Source organism: Vanessa atalanta, chromosome 5 (genome assembly GCF_905147765.1).
Source record: "Vanessa atalanta chromosome 5, ilVanAtal1.2, whole genome shotgun sequence".
In the NCBI taxonomy this organism is placed as follows: Eukaryota; Metazoa; Arthropoda; class Insecta; order Lepidoptera; family Nymphalidae; genus Vanessa; species Vanessa atalanta.
Genome location: NC_061875.1, coordinates 4,956,451 through 4,975,624, shown reverse-complemented (window position 1 = coordinate 4,975,624; position 19,174 = coordinate 4,956,451). Strand labels below are relative to the sequence as shown.

Genomic DNA, 19,174 nt, shown 5'->3' with positions numbered 1-19,174 from the left:
TGTGCATTTTAAATTTTTCCAGCCTTTTATAAATAATTTATTAAATTAAGACATACCGATTAATGGAGTTCGTGTTTTAGACATTGTTTGAAGCTTTAATAAGTATTTGTATTGTAACAAAAGTCACTATTACTAAGAATAATCGATATGTTTTGAAAATGAGTCGGGAACTTCTCACAAGTGCAGTAACTAAAGTAAAAGGTTTACAGATATGTATCAATAAATTCATGACTCACATATGTCTACATTAACAAATCAACGAACAATGAATTCGCGTGTAAAAAAAAATGAATATTATTCAAGTAAACGACTTAAGAATTGAACGAATTGGAGTTCGCTACATAGTTTTAAATTCCAGTCTGATACCGGCCGTGTAATGTATGATTAAGAGCCTAGTCCTGGGTGGGAACTAGTTGGGTTCCCGTTATACACGATATTGCAGTAAATGTACAGTTTTATAAAAGGAAAAACTATAATTTCCTGGTTGTCACTGATACCTGAAAAAATACATAGGTCTGTGGTTAATAGGAGTTGGAATCGTTTTTGTTACTCTTTTTGTAAATTTTTATCATATATTTATTGTTATTGATGTATTATTATTCTTATCTTTTTAATTGAAATTGTTTTCAAAATTTACTCTTTATTTATATATAAATGTTTATTTCAAATAACTTTTAGTACGACATTAAGTTATATTATTTATGTATGGCAAGTTAAAGATTTTAAAGCTTCTTAGAGGACAGGAATTAAATATGTAAATGTTTAGATAGCTTTAGAATAGGACTGTATAAATGTAGAAAAAATCTTCTGTATACATATTATGTCGCTATGATCTATGTCTGTTAACAGATAATAAAATTAAAAAAAAAAAACTATCTAGGAAAAATTATAATAAATAAAATGTGTAGCACATCACAAAAATAATTTATTATATCGGAGAATATGGCAAGAATAAATAAAAGCTAAAAAAAGGTACACTTATCCTAAATGCAAAATTATATCACCAATTTTCCTAAAAATACAAGAGTTCATTCAATTTTGTTCGGTTGTCCATCGTCGACAACCACGTCGATTTCCACTTCATATGTTCCAGGTTTCGTGCGAGACGGTCGAACAATTACCCCTGGCATCTTCGACTCTTGAAGACCATCAACTTCATTCTCCATTGTATCAACTATTGGTACTTTACCATCCATATTTTGATCACCGTTCGCTTCTGGCAGTCGTACAGACAACATTCCTTGCATCCGTTGAACCAAATATTCCAAAATCGGACCAAATCTGGAAATTCCATCGGTGGTCAGAATGGTACGGTCAGACGTTCCTTCCTGCGGTTTGAGCACGAACATGTTGAAATTGAGTGTCCTTCGCACCGGTCTCGCTGTCGCCTGATACAAGCAGGCGGTGAGCGCAATAACGATTAGAGTTCGGGAAGACATGTTCCTCATCACATCAGCGTCCGGTCACCACGGTATAAGTCTCCTCACTGCGCTCGCTGCGTTTTTGCCGCGCATCTAAACTAAGATAACGGGTCTTTAGCAAAAAGATCATAACTGCCCCGTCGCGCTACGGACGCAGTAATTGCAGCGATCTCTCAGCACCTTTCGTTTGGAAAGCTGCCGCCTTAATTCGAGTGAGTCATCATTATCGCATCCCAATCTACTGTAGTCCCTTATAGTCTCGTCTATTTAATGATTTTATACTTGTGCGATCTTTTAAAATGTCACGAACGGTTCTCTTTTGGTTATTTCTTGAAAACCTTTATTATGTAGGTAATAAAACGATGTATGTTGTTATCATTGAGATTTAATGTTTGTAATGCCGTTACCTTAAAACGTTGGATTAAGGTTCAACTTCGTAAATTCGCGCTGTGAAGTTTTTTTTAAAGTTATAATCATATTTACAGCTATCAATCAGTCAGATGATTGCTGTTAGCCTAATGATGCAGTATCAAGGTCAGATGCATGTTGCCATTAAACGAAATGCGGTTACTGGGATTTCGCGCATTGTTTACGGCTAATTGGAGGCGAATGGCTCGTATCGTAAATATTTCCTTATTGCCAATAATTTTACAAATTGTTACTAAATTGCGAAGAAAGTTGTCTGAATCGGAAGAAATTTCTGCAAAACTCGGTGATTGTATATGAGTAGTTAAGAGCTTGGATTTTTTAATTGTTGATTAAATTTTGATGGCAACAATTAATTAAAAATAATTACTAGTGTCTGCTTTTACCTTTATTTTTGTTTTGTAAATATTTACTATTTGAACTTCGAATAATGTTGAATTGAATTTAAAGTTGAAAAAATATGTATCTTAAAAACCATGATTAAGAAGTCTGTCACTCATATATAGTTTTCGTGGATTTCGTTTTATTTTTCAATAATTAACATGACACTTTTATCTGCATTATGCATATACATAGTTATTTGGGTAAAATTAAGTTTTTAAATATATTGAATCTTTATTGTATATAATGCAGTTTATATTAAATTGCATATATGTTTGAAATGAATATAATCTTTAAGAATATCAAACAATTTTTTATACTAAGTTAAGCCTGCGACTCGCAAGCTGCTATCGTTGTCATTTCATGTTAGTGGTCGTACAGTTTTCGAAATTAGATCATACTCAACATAAACAGCCTGTAAAATTCCCACTGCTGGGCTAAGGCCTCATCTCTCTCCCTTTGAGGAGAAGGTTTGGAGCATATTACACCACGATGGTCCAATGCGGCCATGTGGGAGAATTTCGTTGAAATTAGACCCATACAGGTTTCTTCACGTCCACATTTTTTCGGTCACCGCCATCCACGACATGGATTATAAACACAAATTAAGCATATGAAAATTCAGTAGCGCTTGCCTGGGTTTGAACCCGGATTCATCGGTTAAGATGCACGCGTTCTATCCACTGGACCATCTCGGCTTAGCATCTCGATCATACTCAGTTTTCAATTTTAAATAATGTTTAAGTACCTACTTAATTGTAACTATATTCCGTTATTAATAAATTAAGTTGTTTTTATTGCTAAGTGAAATATAAACAGTACGTTATTTGTTGACATACAAATGCATAATGTAGAACACTATATTTATTATCAAAACAGTGTAAAAATATAAAATAAGCTTTAATATATAAAGCATAAGGCTTATATTATATTTTGTTTATACATTGACTAGAGATATGAGTCCTTTACATTATCGTCTAAGGTCACATAGCAAGGAAACCCGTTACTGCCCGTTTATGTAATAGGTAATGCGATTTTAACAGTAAAAGTCGTATAAATTTTGTCGCAGCAATTTTTTCCAGGTTTTTTTTTCTCTGTGAGTTTCGTGCATCTTATGAAACAAAGAAACCCTTTTAAGCTCTTTTGGGATGAGATAGCTGTTTATTATTCATTCAATTCGGTGATTCAACACGCATATATAAATTAATTCTAATTTTTGGTAACTTTGAGCAGCGAATAAGAAAATTTAAAAATATATATATCAAGAGTATTATTTGATATCACAAAAAAGCACGTTATGAAAAAAAGATATGTTTATATTTAAATTTTAAATTTCTTATCTTAAAATATGTAAAATATACGAAATTAAAGTATTTTCTAAGCAGTTCCAATGTCATCTTTAATAAAGTGGAAAATGAATGAAACATGTTTTATAAGGTTTCATTCAAAGTCTTTTAATGCTTACTAACTAATATTAATAAAATTAAAATAATTGTAACATGAATAAATTATTTTTATTAAAATCAATATGGTCTTGGTAGGTTAGGTAAAATGATGTTTGGTGAAGGTAAAATTATATAATTTATAACAGAAGTAAATTTAATATTTTTTTCAGAATTGGATTATTAGTTCCGGAGATGAAGACCTATAATAGCATACAAACATATTTTACCGCTTTATAATCTTGATATAGATTTTTAAATATGTTTTTACTGTCAGTTAGGTAAATATCCCAGTTGGGTTAAGATTTGCTCGCCTTAATAGTACATTTGTAGTCAAATCTCACAGGTGAATGCTGACCCAGTTCCGTTCAACCGATTGCACTGTATTTTTACACACATAATGCAGGTGACAATACAGTACAGTCTAGTACAATTTTAAAGTGTGGAAGAAATTCAACTATGTTTTTTTTTTAAATATAAGCTTCTATTTAAGACAGATGTATTCATTTTTAAAATTCTTTACCTAATCGTTCCATACAAATCTTGCATCTACTATACAAACTTTCATTATAAGTTTTAAAAATTAATTAAATATTGGAAATTAGTGTTTAAGCTATTTTATGAATAAAGGAACGTCTGTATAGAGTTTTTGCGAATTCACCTCTCAAAAATTGGGATTAAAATTGTTTATATAAGTCCGTCAATTTCGAAATGACAATGGATTATGTTTTTATAAGTAAAAGACAGCAGTTAAATCATTTTCAAAATTCATTACCGAAAAGGTCAATCTCTTAGGCGATGAATTTGAAATAAAAGTTTAAATTCGTAATTTTGAATATATTTTATCAAAATTTTAAAACTCTCTTTTTAAATGTTCTAATTATTAAAATGTTGTAATGTATTGTTTTTGTGTAACCAAGTTACTCCATTATTGTTAAGTGCTATTGTCAGTTCACTCATAGTTGATTAGTAGTCATATATTTGTTACACAGGATTAGACAGACAGTGTGCTGTAACCGAGTAAAATGAGGATTTCAGCGATAAAGCTCAACATCATCAAGAAAATTCGATTACTAAATAATGTTTCCAATAGGATATCCCGCCTGGGATTATGGCTTCGACTTGTTTTATTATAAATAAAAAAAACAAAATAACTTGCCAATTTTTTTTCTTACCATATAATTAATAAGCATTCTTCGCTGATATTCCAATAATATAGATTCCTTCTGACTAATTCTCGGCCAAAATGTCAATCTCAAGAATATTATACATTTGCTCAGGAGTTGTAATAATATGAGATTGCAGACTTTATTCCCACACAATTCTATTCTCCTAGATTGATGGAACGGCGATCCGACACGAACAGAGTTAAATAACAGCATGTAAATTAGACGTAGGATGAACGACTTTACGTGCACTCTACGGCGTGGGAATGTATCATAGGCAATTTCATAACACTTGTCTGCTTTTAAAAATTCCTTGTCCAAGACATTTCTTGATCGAGCCAGTATTTGATTTATAATTTACAGAAGAAAACACATAGGGTACTTAAAACCTGACCATACCCGCAGGACCACGTAGATTCACGTGCTTTCCAAGGCACGGGAATGTATACAACTTCCAGCCTCTGGGATACTTAATATATATATATAACTTTTTATCAGCTTGACCTGGAACTTGAACCACAGGATCTGCCCTGCGTCTAGCTACTAGAATGTGGTGTATCACATATTTTTAATTTAGCAAAGCATACTTCGTACCAATGCATCTAAATTTATTTAATAATTATTAATACACGTATAGTTTGTTGGAATAGTTGACGTTTATGGTTATTGCTAGACGATGCATCAAGTTACATATTAAATAAACAGGATGTTTAACGGTAAATGACAAATCGGATTGCATGTTCCTGGGATTACACGCCCATCCATAAAATCTCTCCAGCTTAATACTATATTGACAGTTAATATTTTTATATCAATTAAATATGAAAAGTACGCTTCTTTGTAGCGGTAGGTACTTTGACTAAGATGTATTTTTTTAGGTACTTCATTTGTGATTCGACATTGCTACATCATGAATTACATACGTATATTGTAAAGTTGTAATTATTGTCTGTTTATTTATTCTGTTTTCTGCAAAAACGATTTATCTCATTGATATGAAAGCTATTTTATTTTAAAATACAATTTTCGGTCTAGGATGTTTTGAAGCGATCTCTGCCGAAACTATTACAGATACAAAAAAAAATGAGAAGGGATTTGCGGGTCTTCAAAATTTTTTTGAAAAGTAAACGAGAATACATGTATGCTTATATTTTATAGATAACTTACACTAACCATTCCAATTAAATATAAAGTGAGTCATAAGGTATTAATTAGTATCAAATAAAAAACATTAACTTTAAACGGTTTTGTAGATAAATATGTATTAACTTTTACACATTGGAATTTGAACCGGTAGTTTTATAAATATTCAAATAAGCTAGTTGTACTCGTACATTTTTGTTGTGTAAAAATTTTGTTGTCCTGCATTAGCACAGTATGGGCGAAAATATGACATCAGACACAGAATGAATTTTGACGACCTCCGTGGTCGAGTAGTGTGTACACCTGTTTTCATGGGTACGCCACTCCGAGGTTCCGGGTTCAATTCCGGGCCGAGTCGATGTAGAAAAAGTTCAATAGTTTTCTATATTGTCTTGGGTCAGGGTGTTTGTGGTACCGTCGTTACTTCTGATTTTCCATAACACAAGTGCTTTAGCTACTTACATTGGGATCAGAGTAATGTATGTGATGTTATCCAATATTTAAAAAAAAAAACAAAAGAATAAAATCCATATTTTACTCGTACGAAGTCGCGATTGGAGGCGAGTACAACATAATTCCGTAAGCACAAAATTATCATAGCGAGCGTTGATGTCTCTTGGTTGTTTATTGCCCAGTTTAGGTAAAATACGAAGCCTTGTGTTTCCGTTACGACCTAGATCGCGGCAAGTCTAGAAAGCAGTACCCGTCGGATACTATCGCTCTATAATTATATGCCACTACATTTTTCATACGAAACCTGGAAGCTATACAGACTAAAAAGGGACATAATAAGTGAACTCATTTAGCTTACAATCAATAACATTTATTTTAATAAATATCATTATTAGAATTAGTGCTCTGAAAAAGAAAGTTTCGTTCGATTGTTAATCACCTTTATATTCATTATATACTATACATATTTAATACTAGCTGAAGGGTTTCGCCCGCGCGGAATTCAGTTTGTGATGAAAATACTTTAAGGACTTGCATACATACGCATATTTAATTTTCTTCATTTGAAGAAAATTAAATATGCAATATATATTTTGATAAATAAAACAAAAAAAAAATGTAAATTTACAAATTTATTAAAAATACAATCAGGTACGAAAAACTTATTTCTCATATTGTGACGAATTTAGTTTAGAAGAACATAAAGTTTATTTAAGATAGTTACAAATAGTAATCATTTATACAGATTTGTTTTAATAATAAATAAAATAATTAAAATTTTCGTTTTTTGTACATAAAAACAAAATTGTGATCAACGTGGGACACGAGCTTCCAGTACCATGTTTATACAGTAGTAATTTTTGTAGGTATAAATATGTATGTTGCAGTTGCTCTTTTATCGTCAGACAATTCAAAATGCTATTTACTCGGATTTTTTTCTTAATAGTATATAAATTAAATAAATTATTTTTAATTTTTATGTTTTTTTGTAATTTGCACATTTATATTATAATCAAAACATTTTTTGATAATAGAAGAGTTGTTTTGATGAAAGATGAATAAAATAAAATTAATAATCTTTGGATAAAATGAAGTGATAACAATCTATGCCTTGTTTTTAATTTGGGCTGATGATGGCTTTGTATTTTGAAGATGTTCTTGGGATTCCATTGTCACCTGACTGGCACTTTTGGGCTCAGCCTTCGATGAATTTTCTGAAACAAAAACAACAATTAATAAAACTTACTTACTTCCGTTGAAATTATAGTGTTAATCTCTGCATAGTATAAATGCTGGTTTCAAAAATGAAAAATGAAACAGATACAAGAGGAAGGTTTATATGTATAATACACAAATATTATAGTAGAGAAAATCCGAGAATATCAACTTTCATAGCCGGAAAAGATTTTTTTTTTCTCAGGTTTGTCTCTCTTATTAACACGGCTAATAAGAGAGACAACGGACGCGGAAGTATTTTTAATAATACTTATACATTATTATTATAGCTTATTGGTTAAAACTATTTAAAAGCTACATGTCGTAATTTGTATTATGTAATTAACGCACGTAAATTTAAGCGATAGAAAAAATACAGAATATTGAATGTAATATTTGACTTAGAGAGAATTATGGTAGAAGGTGTAAGTAAATATAAAATACTTTTTTTTTATGGCATTAAATGGCGGACGAGCATATGGGCCACCTGATGGTAAGTGGTCACCACCGCCCATAGACAAAGGCGCTGTAAGAAATATTAACCATTCCTTACATCACCTATGCGCCACCAACCTCGGGAACTAAGATGTTATGTCCCTTGTGCCTGTGATTACAGTGGCTCACTCACCCTTCTAGCCGGAACACAACAATACAGAGTACTATTATTTGGCGGTAGAATATCTGAGGAGTGGGTGGTACCTACCCAGGCGGGCTTGCACAAAGCCCTACCACCAAGTAAATATGAAATATAAATATCATTAGACTTTTATATACAACTGAACTGGTTAACGTGTGTAATAAGTATATTTAAATACAAATACACTTATATTATAAAGTTAAGCAGCATGTTTGATTTTTTTAAATTTACAATATACATATACTTAATATAAGTATATGTATATTGTACCATTTATTTATTTAATGTTAGTAGTCAGATACTTAATTTTTTTTTTATTTTTGAAAATCGTTTAGAATCACAACTAAAAAGTATCACATATCCAAAAGTTTGTAATAGATATATTCCACAGGAATTAATTTCTTAACATACCATGCTGTGAGATAGATTATTATTATTTATAGAAATTATACAAACTATTGTTCTGGCGGCCTTCATTGGTTTGTTGAACTTGTCCTTGCAAAGAGACGAGTTGTGAGAGTCGTAGAGCCCCAGGCACTTCACCTGTTTGATGGTTTGTTACTGGCCTGCAATTTTTGTAAAATATGAATTTGAAATTAAGATATTTTTTTGTAAACGTGCCATAGATGGCTTTGCCCAATATGGGAGCAAGTTGAACGATATATGTGTAGTATTTTCCTTCACTGATTAAATATAAAGTACTCTCAAGAATTTACACTTTCTATCTTTGGTTAGGATTCACGTCTTCTATCCGGGGTTACTCGGCTTTTGTCTGTTCTGACGAAACTTACTGGTAAGCTATGATTGGTGCTTGATATCCAAAGTTAAAGGGTTGGTTGCCAAAAGGAACTGCCAAATTTGGATTTGCTTGTACACCCGGGACGCCTGGTTGATAGCCATGTATTGGAGAACCTCGGCCAGATGGATCGAGAAGGACTGGGTTCTGGTAACCTGATAAATAAAGGTGATAAGGTATATTATTTGAAGCGTTTAAAATATTAAATCTTAATTTTGTAATGCTTTTCTCTAAGTTTAAAAATTTGAACGCTCTATTTCAACGACTGTAGGATGTTAATGACTTGCTATTTAGATGATTATGTCATAGACTTAAATGGCAAGGATTTTATTTTAATTTTATTTAAAATTTAAGCTTGCAACTAAAAGACTCGCTAAAAGAGTAAATTTTTTTCGCAACTTCGTTAAAATCGTCTACAGTATTTCACGCTTAGCAATTTTTCTTTGACGTGGTATATTTTGACTTATAATTTTGATTTAAAAATCAATTTAAATTACCAGGATATCCTGTGTTTGCTTGAGGCGCTGCTGCTACAACATACACGGGCTGGTAACCACCAACAGTACCAGGTCTGTGAAATAAAATTATTTAGTAAAATTAGTTCTGCGAAATGTATTCCTTAAAATACATTTGATAATAAGTAACTTATTTACAAACCTATATCCGGGAACCGGCATGTGAACAATAAATACTCTTTGTCCGGGAATCAAACCTGGTAAATTAGGTGCAACTGGCGTCTAGAAAAATAAAAATATATAAATTTATACATATTCATCAAATACTATTTTTATAACTGGCTCTATTAATTAGATGTATGTGTGTATGTTTATCGTCTTTGTATTCCTAAACCACTTATTCGATTGTGATGAAACTTTGGTGAGTTGCTCTGCGTACAACCGAGAAGGTTCCTAAGTCAAAATAAAAATCTTTGTCCTTAGAAATAATCTACAGCTAGTAGATTATTTCTAACTAACTTTCCATCCAGGATTCGTAAGATACAAAATAATAGTCAATATATTGAAAATTTAATTACGCATGTGTTTTATTGCTAATTTATTTTCGCAGGTGCTATTTTTGCTTAAATATTATATTGCTAATTTAATTTTTGCAGGCGTTTTCAAAAATATACATGTATGTTACGTTAATTACCTGCTGTGGTGGCTGCTGGGGTTGTTGAGCTCCAGGTATGAGCTCAACTTCACTATCAGGTTCTAGCGTCTCCAGGCGTGCTGGTGCACCATTATGGGAGTTCGTGTTAACTAAAACAACAATGAAATCGTTCTGAGTTTAAGAATATTTTGTGGCTTTCTATTATAATACTAATTGCTTGTCTTTGTGGGCTTGAGAGATTATCTCGATGTACTCAATTAGACAGTTATTACTTATATATATTGTAAATCATTAAATTATTGATGTTACATATAACTCACCTTGCTTTTGTTCTTGTTCGTAAAAATTTCTCACTTCGGGATTGTCTAAATAATAGTCCAGTCTGAAACAAAATATTATCAGAACCTTGATATTTTTTCCATTTAGGTATATTGAAAAAATATTTAGTATTTGGATTCTATTGTTAGGATAAAAGTGCTTTATATCAAATCAACCAACACATGGCTTAATATTCTGTTGCAATATTTGATGCACGCATAATAGAAATCAATCAACTCACGGATTTATTTGCTGGTACTGCGAGGCTTGTGGATAGAGTCTCGACGATGACTGCGGTGCCGCGCTAGCCGCGTACAGCGAAACGATAAAAAACTGAAAAAAATAAAAAAAATACAAATAATGATTTCATGTAATTAATGGATTCATATATTGGTACAGTAATTTATATAACTAAAAACGTTACACAAAAAATAATTGCATCGATATCTGGAATTTACGAATTTACCAATTTCGGTTGGGCTAAAAAAACCTACTTGGTCTTTTGATCTTCAGTTGCAACCTGACCTGTGACTTCGTTATTACATTTACGATTATCTGTTTATTTCATTATCGGTTTTATAGAAATCAATTATTCTTTATTCAAGTAGGCAGCTATGAAAGCAGCTTGAATTAAACGTCAAGCTACCACCGGTTCGGAAAGTCGGCTCTACAGAGAAGATCCGGCAAAAACTCGGTAGTTACTCTTATCCACTATTATTCAATAAAGTACAATAAAATTAATATATATGGAAATCAACAAATACTGAGTCCACGCTTTTTTATAATGAATATAATCTTGTAATTATATCAAGACATTGAAAATTAGATACTAGAGATATACTCTCGACTCTATACTGATACTAGGGAGTTACACTATTTAATACTGATCTCAAAAATCTGGAATGACCACTATCAGCAAAATCACTAAATCGATCAGCAATTTATCTAATTTACTAGTATTATGACCTAGGACATGGGCGCTTTAAGAAATATTATGTGTTCCCATAATCGCCTCGCCAATGCGTCGCTAATCTTTTCAACTAAGATATTATGTCCTCTGCCTTTAGTTACACTGGCTATTTCACTCTTAAAACCGGAACACAACTATATTAAGTATTGCTGTTCAGTGGTTGAATATTTGATGAATGGTAACATACTCAGACGGCCTTGCGCAAAGGCCAAGAAAGTAAATCATTAAAAAGATTTGTATTATTCTAATTAAATTTAAGTAAAAATCTTGCTTTAAGAATGTTTTATATATTTTTAAAATTAAAAGATCTACTGACCTGTATACTTATAATATTTATCACGTTCAACCTTAAATATTTGTAATACAAGTGTTTTTTTAAAGTAATAAATATCACGCGCACGTTTAATTTAAGGTATTCGTTTCATTGGATTATCAGAGCGAAGGCGAACGAATAAAGTATACGTTTTTTAAGGATCCTGTGTGAATTTGCGTATATATTACTATTGCATATAAGTATTTTTAATATATAATATTTTTTTTTTTAATTTCATTTTTCTTTTATTATTAAACATGTATTTATTAAACAATATATTAACAGTCTCTATCTCTAATAGCTTAACGGAGGACTTCTTATATAAATGTTACATTTTTTTAATATGACACTAGTAATTAAGATACGCTGTGAAAGTTAAATTAATCCATCAAAATAATTGTTATTTGTAAAAATTAAAAATAAATTTATTGCGTAAATTGTTTTGCCAAGATTTGCTCCTTCTTATATTGGAGATAATTAACAATTTCTCTAATTAATCAAACGACAACTATAAGCATATACTGTAGTTTTTATCTTGTTTTTCAGAATTGATAATATAAAAGTGTCATTTTAATCTCTTCGTGGAATTACCATGATCATTATGACACAATCCTAAAGTAAAAATGGCGTAAGATCCGAAGCTAGCTCATACATTAATTTACGTGCGTACTTGGTAGGCTTAGCTAAAGGTGATAAAATGCTTATTAGACATTGACAATGCTAATCAGATTTAGAAGGTTACGGAGCTGGTAGGAAATCAAGAGATCTTTTTTGGATATATTTTGGATAAAAGTCGCGACCACGAATCGGAAAATGGAATCACGGATTCGGAGAAGGGTCACGGGAAGCAACAGGATGCGAGTAGCACAAGATGGCTTTTGTGGAGCTCTTTGGGGGAGGCTTTTGCTCTGATGATGATGATGACTCATGATGATAAAGTGTGGATGAATCACATAAAAAAAAAACAAAAATTTGGCGATAAATGGGATTAATATTTGTTTAATTTTGTGTAAAGTTAAAATAAGGGTCAAGTTAAGATAATCATAAAAATACTATCTTAACTAAGTGCTTGCGGCTTGGCATACTCGATCCGAGTATGTTAATGTAATGTGGGAAATATATTTTGCGTATGTCAGCGTTATTTTCCAACCCCTTTGTTAGATCAGAATCGATGACAGATGATTTAAATAGCATTTAATTAACATTGGCATTCGTTGCTTTAATCAATACGTAATGATACGAATAAATTTGCAATCATTAATGATAATTTTGTTTGTTTGAGGATATTTTTAATTCTGATGACAGTTAATACTTGTCTTCTCGTATTTATTTGTTGTTGGTTGAAACATTTTTTGATGATTAAAACAAGAATGGATTCAGTAATTATTATTTTCTATTATATTTTCTCGGGATACAAATTCAAATCTTAATTGAATGAAAAAAAAAAATGTTATGCCTCATTAAAGCAGCAGATTGTAAACATTATTTAGTCATATTACAAAACTGCGGAAGGAAAACAGTATTAAGTTAATCATCAAATTCTTTGTTTATTGAAAAACTGGTCTCAGCACATGGTTTTACTCGCTAATTTTATTTGTTATGAAGTAAACTGAAAGATTGCCTATTTTTTATTCATATTAATTTTCGCGGTACTTGTGACTAATGATTGGTCCATTACGTTCTATATAACTATTTATTACAACTTTTATTTCATACGTAAAAAAATAATAATATTATTTAAAATTGATTTTACTTCAATAAACCTTAGAATGGCAAATAGTCCAGTTGATTTTAAGTGGTCACTACCATAGACTGCCATTGTTAGAAATTTTAACCATTCTACATCGACAATGCGTTACAAATCGGAACTGAGGAACTGAGATTTTATACCCCCTGTGCCTGTCTCTGGTAAACTAGTCATCCTTCAAACCGGAACACAACAATACTAAGTTTTGCTGCTTAGCAGTAGAATACCTGATAAGTTAGTGGCACCTACCCAGAAGGGTTTGCACAAGAAAATTACTTTTTCTTTGTTGTTGTCTTTTGGAATAAAATTACGGAGGTAACAAACTTGTCATTTATATACGTACCTGCGTCAATTTTTGAACAATACATCCCATTTAGCAACAGCAATTTAAAGCGACGGAAGGAAGACAGTGCGTTTGGTATATTAGCATGTAACTCTGGTGTCAACCTTCACCCACTTGCGTGCCAATGGCTCGTAAACGTGGACATGAATGACATAATATATCGTATAACGATTGAAATGGGTGCGAATGTTACTTGGAATAAGGAGTGATTTGCACTGTACGTTTTTAACGACAAAATAATTATTTAAAAGTAACCAAGGTAGATGTACACTTTGATAAAGTATAATTTTCAATACGAGCAATTAAGCTTTTATTTTATAAACAATTTGTGTCTTGATAAGACAAGACTAATTCATCGACATAGGTGATGTATCACTGACCGGTAAATGGACATCCCCTTAAGTACAAAATGTTTTTCCGCACTCACACTATTCGATACAGCAATGCTCTCATAACTGAGTTTGTATTTGACTCATGAAAAGTTGAAAACGGGGGTCAATTCTACTAAAAAATTGGCACTTTATTGCAATCGAATCGAAACGTTACCGTCGTTCAACTATTTTTTCTATTTTACTAAAACAACAATCCAGTACAATTCGGTAGAAGTTAGATCGGAATATAATGGAATTGGCCCTCAGTTACAATTAAGCTGAGGTTTATTTTTGTGAGAAATGATCTAAGTTGGATTAGAATAGAATCGGGAACGTATCATAACGTTATATGATTGTAGAAATGCCCTGATTTACAGTAATAGCTTCGCTATTTAGATGCGCGTATCTTTTAATTGTTATGATTATAATAATTAATGTTCCATTTCTCACTTTTTCACATTTCACGATTGTGGACTTCGGTGTAATAACATTAGAAAATTCAGCCCAAATTATCACATTATTGCGTTTTAGATTTAACGCGTAAGATTAAACCTGCAAAATATTTAAGATAACGTACGTTTGACGATTCTTTGAACCCTGATACCGTATTTTGTGGAACAAAAACACATATAATGGGTACATTCAACTTAAATGTAGTTGTATTTGTGATATGTCTAAAGTAGTTGACAAATATCGTACATCGTTCCGGTAATTTCTTTTAAGGTATGACTCAGAGTCTTGTGTTATGTAAATTTAAGTTTCAAATAATAACGACTACCAGCCGCGGATATTTATAAAAGTATATTAGTTTGTTTCAATATGAAACGTATATCTTACTCTAATATTTTTTTTATTACTATGTATAAGAATTTAAAACGAGATATTTACCATGTTTTTTATTTTTATTTGGTGGAGCTCGACATTTCGACATTATCCACGAATGTCTTGTCTTGTGAATAATATTATTACGATCATATTTATTTGACATAATGCTAAAAACAAACACCAGAACAGCTCAATTTAAAATCATAATTTCGGAGAATTCTCGTATATTTATGTTTATCCTTTAAATGCTATAATCATAATAATAATCAGTATGACATATCACTTTCAGAGATTTTATTATCTTGCAGTGGATTTCGAGTTTCGTACAATCAACACTGTTATCATAAGTCTTCGTCTAGTCTGCGTAGCCGCCTGGGTCACTAATCCGTTATTCAAAATCAAAATATACTTACTTTATTCAAGTAGGCTTTTACAAGCACTTTTGAATCGTCATTTAACAAACTATTTTAAGTAAAGCTACTACCGGTTCGGAATGTAGATTCTACCGAGAAGAACCGGTAAGATTTTTTTTTTATTCAACTACCACATCAGCAAAACAAGCAATATTTGAGTTGTTGTATTTCTGTGTTCCGGTTTGAAGAGTGAGTGAACCAGCGTAGTAACAAGCGCAATAATCTTAGTTAAATCGGATACAATGGTTGGTATATGAGGAGTGTACTTCTTGTCGTGCCAGAGTCTAGATATAATTTAAACAAAAATACTAAAGTCATTAATTTTCGTAAATATGTCACGAAGATTGGTTTATAATTGGCAGTGTATCACAAAATAATAATAATAATTCCTATTTATCTTACCATTATTTTTGGAAAAAACTAATCATATTTACACGTTTAACTTCTTACGAAAAAAGTCAACGAACAATACCATCGCAATGAGCGTGCTAGAAATGAAACCGTGTCCACATCTAGTATTATGTAACAGGTATTTATGTCTTTAGTAAGGATTTCAAATACTAAGTGACCAACGAGGCGAGTTCCCATCACAACCTCCATAATTACGGGTGAGGCAAGGGTTATGTGGGACAGTTTGTAACACAGTTGATACCTTCAAACATTAAATCTCGTAGAAGTGGTATGTGTCATTCGAACTCACGCGAAAATAGACCCATTTTCATTTTTTTAATCTCAATATATTGATAGCATTTAGATAAGTACACAAAGTTTTTACTTTTGAAAGTATTCTATAAACAAAATGACATTCAATTTTAAGTAGTTTTTTTTTTTAAATATATTTAAAATAAACATGTCGGCTCAGTGCCACTAGATAGACTTTACTCACACTAAATAAATAAACATTAGGTAAAAACACTGACATTACTTAGGGAAGAAGTGTTATTTCTGTTTAACAGTAAAAGAAATACATATCTATAATCTTATTATTATTTTTTTAGGTTACCTTCAACTTTTGAAACCACCACATTTAAATATTGGACATTATACCATTTCCATAAATATATAGATTCTACGTTATATGTAGAGTATGAATAAGAAAGTTAAAGAAATAGTCATCATTTTGTCACGGTTTTGTTAGGATTGCTTAAACATATAATTTTCTTTATAACGTGTCGTATTATATCAGGCTTTTAGTAACAAAAATTTTTATTCATTGTTTTTTTTTGGAATGCATATAGAGTTTATATTTATAGCTGAGTTCACTCTTGTATTGAAGGTATCATCATTATATTTGGTGAGAAAATTAAGAGGTGATTTGGACTTAATTATTATATCATACGCATAAAAAATAAGAAGCGAAGTGGCTGTATACATTGTAATATCATTAAATAACATAAAGGGATTCGTTTAGGTTAACTTTATTTAACAAGCAAATTTAGTAAATACAAATTGTTTTTAAGTATTGTATAGTTAGTCCTTTACTTTAAAAAAGTTTTGCTATCGATAGCGCGTATACCATACAAATATTAATACATATCCACATTTTTTATATATCACAATTGCTAATAATTTTTCATTGTATGCATTATTAAATAATGTATTTTAATTTTAACTAAATGATATTTATTTAAATAAAAGGATCATTTCGTCCTTAACATAGCCAATATGCTATCTACCTTGGCAGCAATGTTATGTCTAACTCATCCTTCAAACCGGAACACAAAAATACTTATCGCTGTTTGTGGTGTAGTATTTTATATCAAATACATAATAGAAATTCAGAAGTACTTTTCATACTACACATGTTTGTATAAGGCCTTATCGCGTAACATAAAACCGGATAAGTTGTAATTGTAATTAATGAAAAACTTTGTAATGTTGTATGGTGGTACAATATGTAAAGATGGGATGGAATGTAAGCCCGTATATTCCACCGAAAGCCCATTAAAGAGTGATTATATTAACAGAATAAAAATAACATATAATAATATTTTTCACATGAGAGTTGTAGTTGATGTTTGATTTATTAGATATAATATATACACACATACTTATGTCTTACTGTACAATTGAAAATAATGCTTGGCTTTGGATGATATTTTGAATAAACATGCCTTAACAAATATGCTTTATTACACTTGTAGTGGTCACAAGGCGGTACACGGGGACGGAACTAGTATCAAATAAACTTATGTTGCTAATCCTAGATTTTTATTACGTTATTATTATTATTTTTATTTTAAATAAAATATATCTTGATAGTAATAATAGATATTTAAAAAATAACGTAATATTATTTAAACACAAAAAAAACTTGACTCTAAAAATATAATAAAAAGTTGGAAATAAAATTAATCTTTTAACATGATTATATGTATTGAGTTTTCGCCGGTTCTTCTCATGTCTACTGCGTTCTCTCCCGAACCGGTAGTAGATATTTGACCATAATTATATAAGCGTGATGAGTTCTTCCATATTGAATCAAGATTTTGACTTTGACATTAGGGCACGTTCTGCATAATAATAGAATTCTTATTCTAATCGAAACGGAAATAACACTACCTTTTAATTACTATCTTTATGTAAAAAAAAAAAAACAAAATTAAAAAAAAATAACTTACAAAAAAAGTCGCCATATTGTCACTACACTCAAGGAAAACACCTGCGCAAGAGACGCTAGGGAAATGCGCCTGTACTTGCTGCCGTCTCTTTATATTAAGAGTTGCGTGTGCGCAGGGTTGCAGACATGCCCCGCTGGTTTTTCCTTCACCGCCTCCTTACCATAATATGACTATTAAAGTTTTAGTAATAATATGTTTTATATACAATAATGACGTATCAATATTTTATTACCAATTTTATTTTATTCCCTTAACAGGCATACATGTAAAATACGAATTTATTTCTTATACAAATATGAAGGAAAGGAAAATCTCATAAATCCTCTTGGCAAATCTGTATATGTGCATATATACACATATACATACATGTATGTTTATACACATATATACTGCTGTATGCTGTTCCACTTTGATGAATACCATCGACACTCTGTATTGCTATGTTATAGTTCGAATCTTGGGGATGAGCCAGTGTGGCGCAAGAGAACTTCTTAGATTCCATCGTTGGTGGCGGAATGTTGCTTTCTTGTATTGCCTATGGACTTGGGTTACCCCTTACCATCGACTAGCACTATGGTTCTTCGGCTCTTTATTAATAAAAAATAAAAAAAAGTTAAACATTTATTCATTTGTGTCTAATTTTGTTCAATCTATTGTGTTTTACTTATTATTTATATTTGTATAAAATACAATTATAACTTAAAATAACTAAAATGCATTCTTTTAACGTCAGTCAAATAATATCTGGAAGACCTCGTAGAATTTTCTTCCTTGCAATACTAATCTTTTTGATTTGATTTTGATTTAACTTTAAAGATAAATCAATTATATGCCGGAAACAAATCCAGTGATTATAATAATTGGCACATGTCCAACTAATCGCTTGTGCACAAAAGAAACGACTTTAATGTGTAATCGACAGATTTATTGTTCTGATAGTAGTTACCCTACGAACTTCGCCCATCACTGGACAGGGACAGATTGATGAGAAGATTCGATATTATTGGTTGTTGAAAGAATTTATAATTTGGACTGGGTCTACATCAATACCAAACTGACTATC

The 19,174-nt window shown here is 31.1% G+C and overlaps 1 protein-coding gene across 2 annotated transcripts; it reads right to left on the bottom strand.

Moving 5' to 3' along the window:
- Positions 1–7,045: 7,045 nt before the first annotated feature.
- Positions 7,046–18,242, bottom strand: LOC125064082. Of its 2 annotated transcripts, none has more exons than XM_047670868.1 (9): positions 18,112–18,242; positions 10,750–10,841; positions 10,511–10,572; positions 10,230–10,339; positions 9,738–9,817; positions 9,578–9,651; positions 9,076–9,235; positions 8,756–8,850; positions 7,046–7,646 (listed from the first exon to the last, which is right to left on the bottom strand). In XM_047670868.1, the coding sequence occupies exons 1-9, from the start codon at positions 18,124–18,126 to the stop codon at positions 7,537–7,539; spliced, it is 798 nt and encodes a 265-aa protein (XP_047526824.1). In that variant the 5' UTR covers positions 18,127–18,242; the 3' UTR covers positions 7,046–7,536. The 2 variants fall into 2 exon arrangements, with proteins under 2 accessions (XP_047526824.1, XP_047526823.1); XM_047670867.1 differs by having other exon boundaries at positions 8,741–8,850; positions 18,112–18,239.
- Between the last annotated feature and the right edge of the window lie 932 nt (positions 18,243–19,174).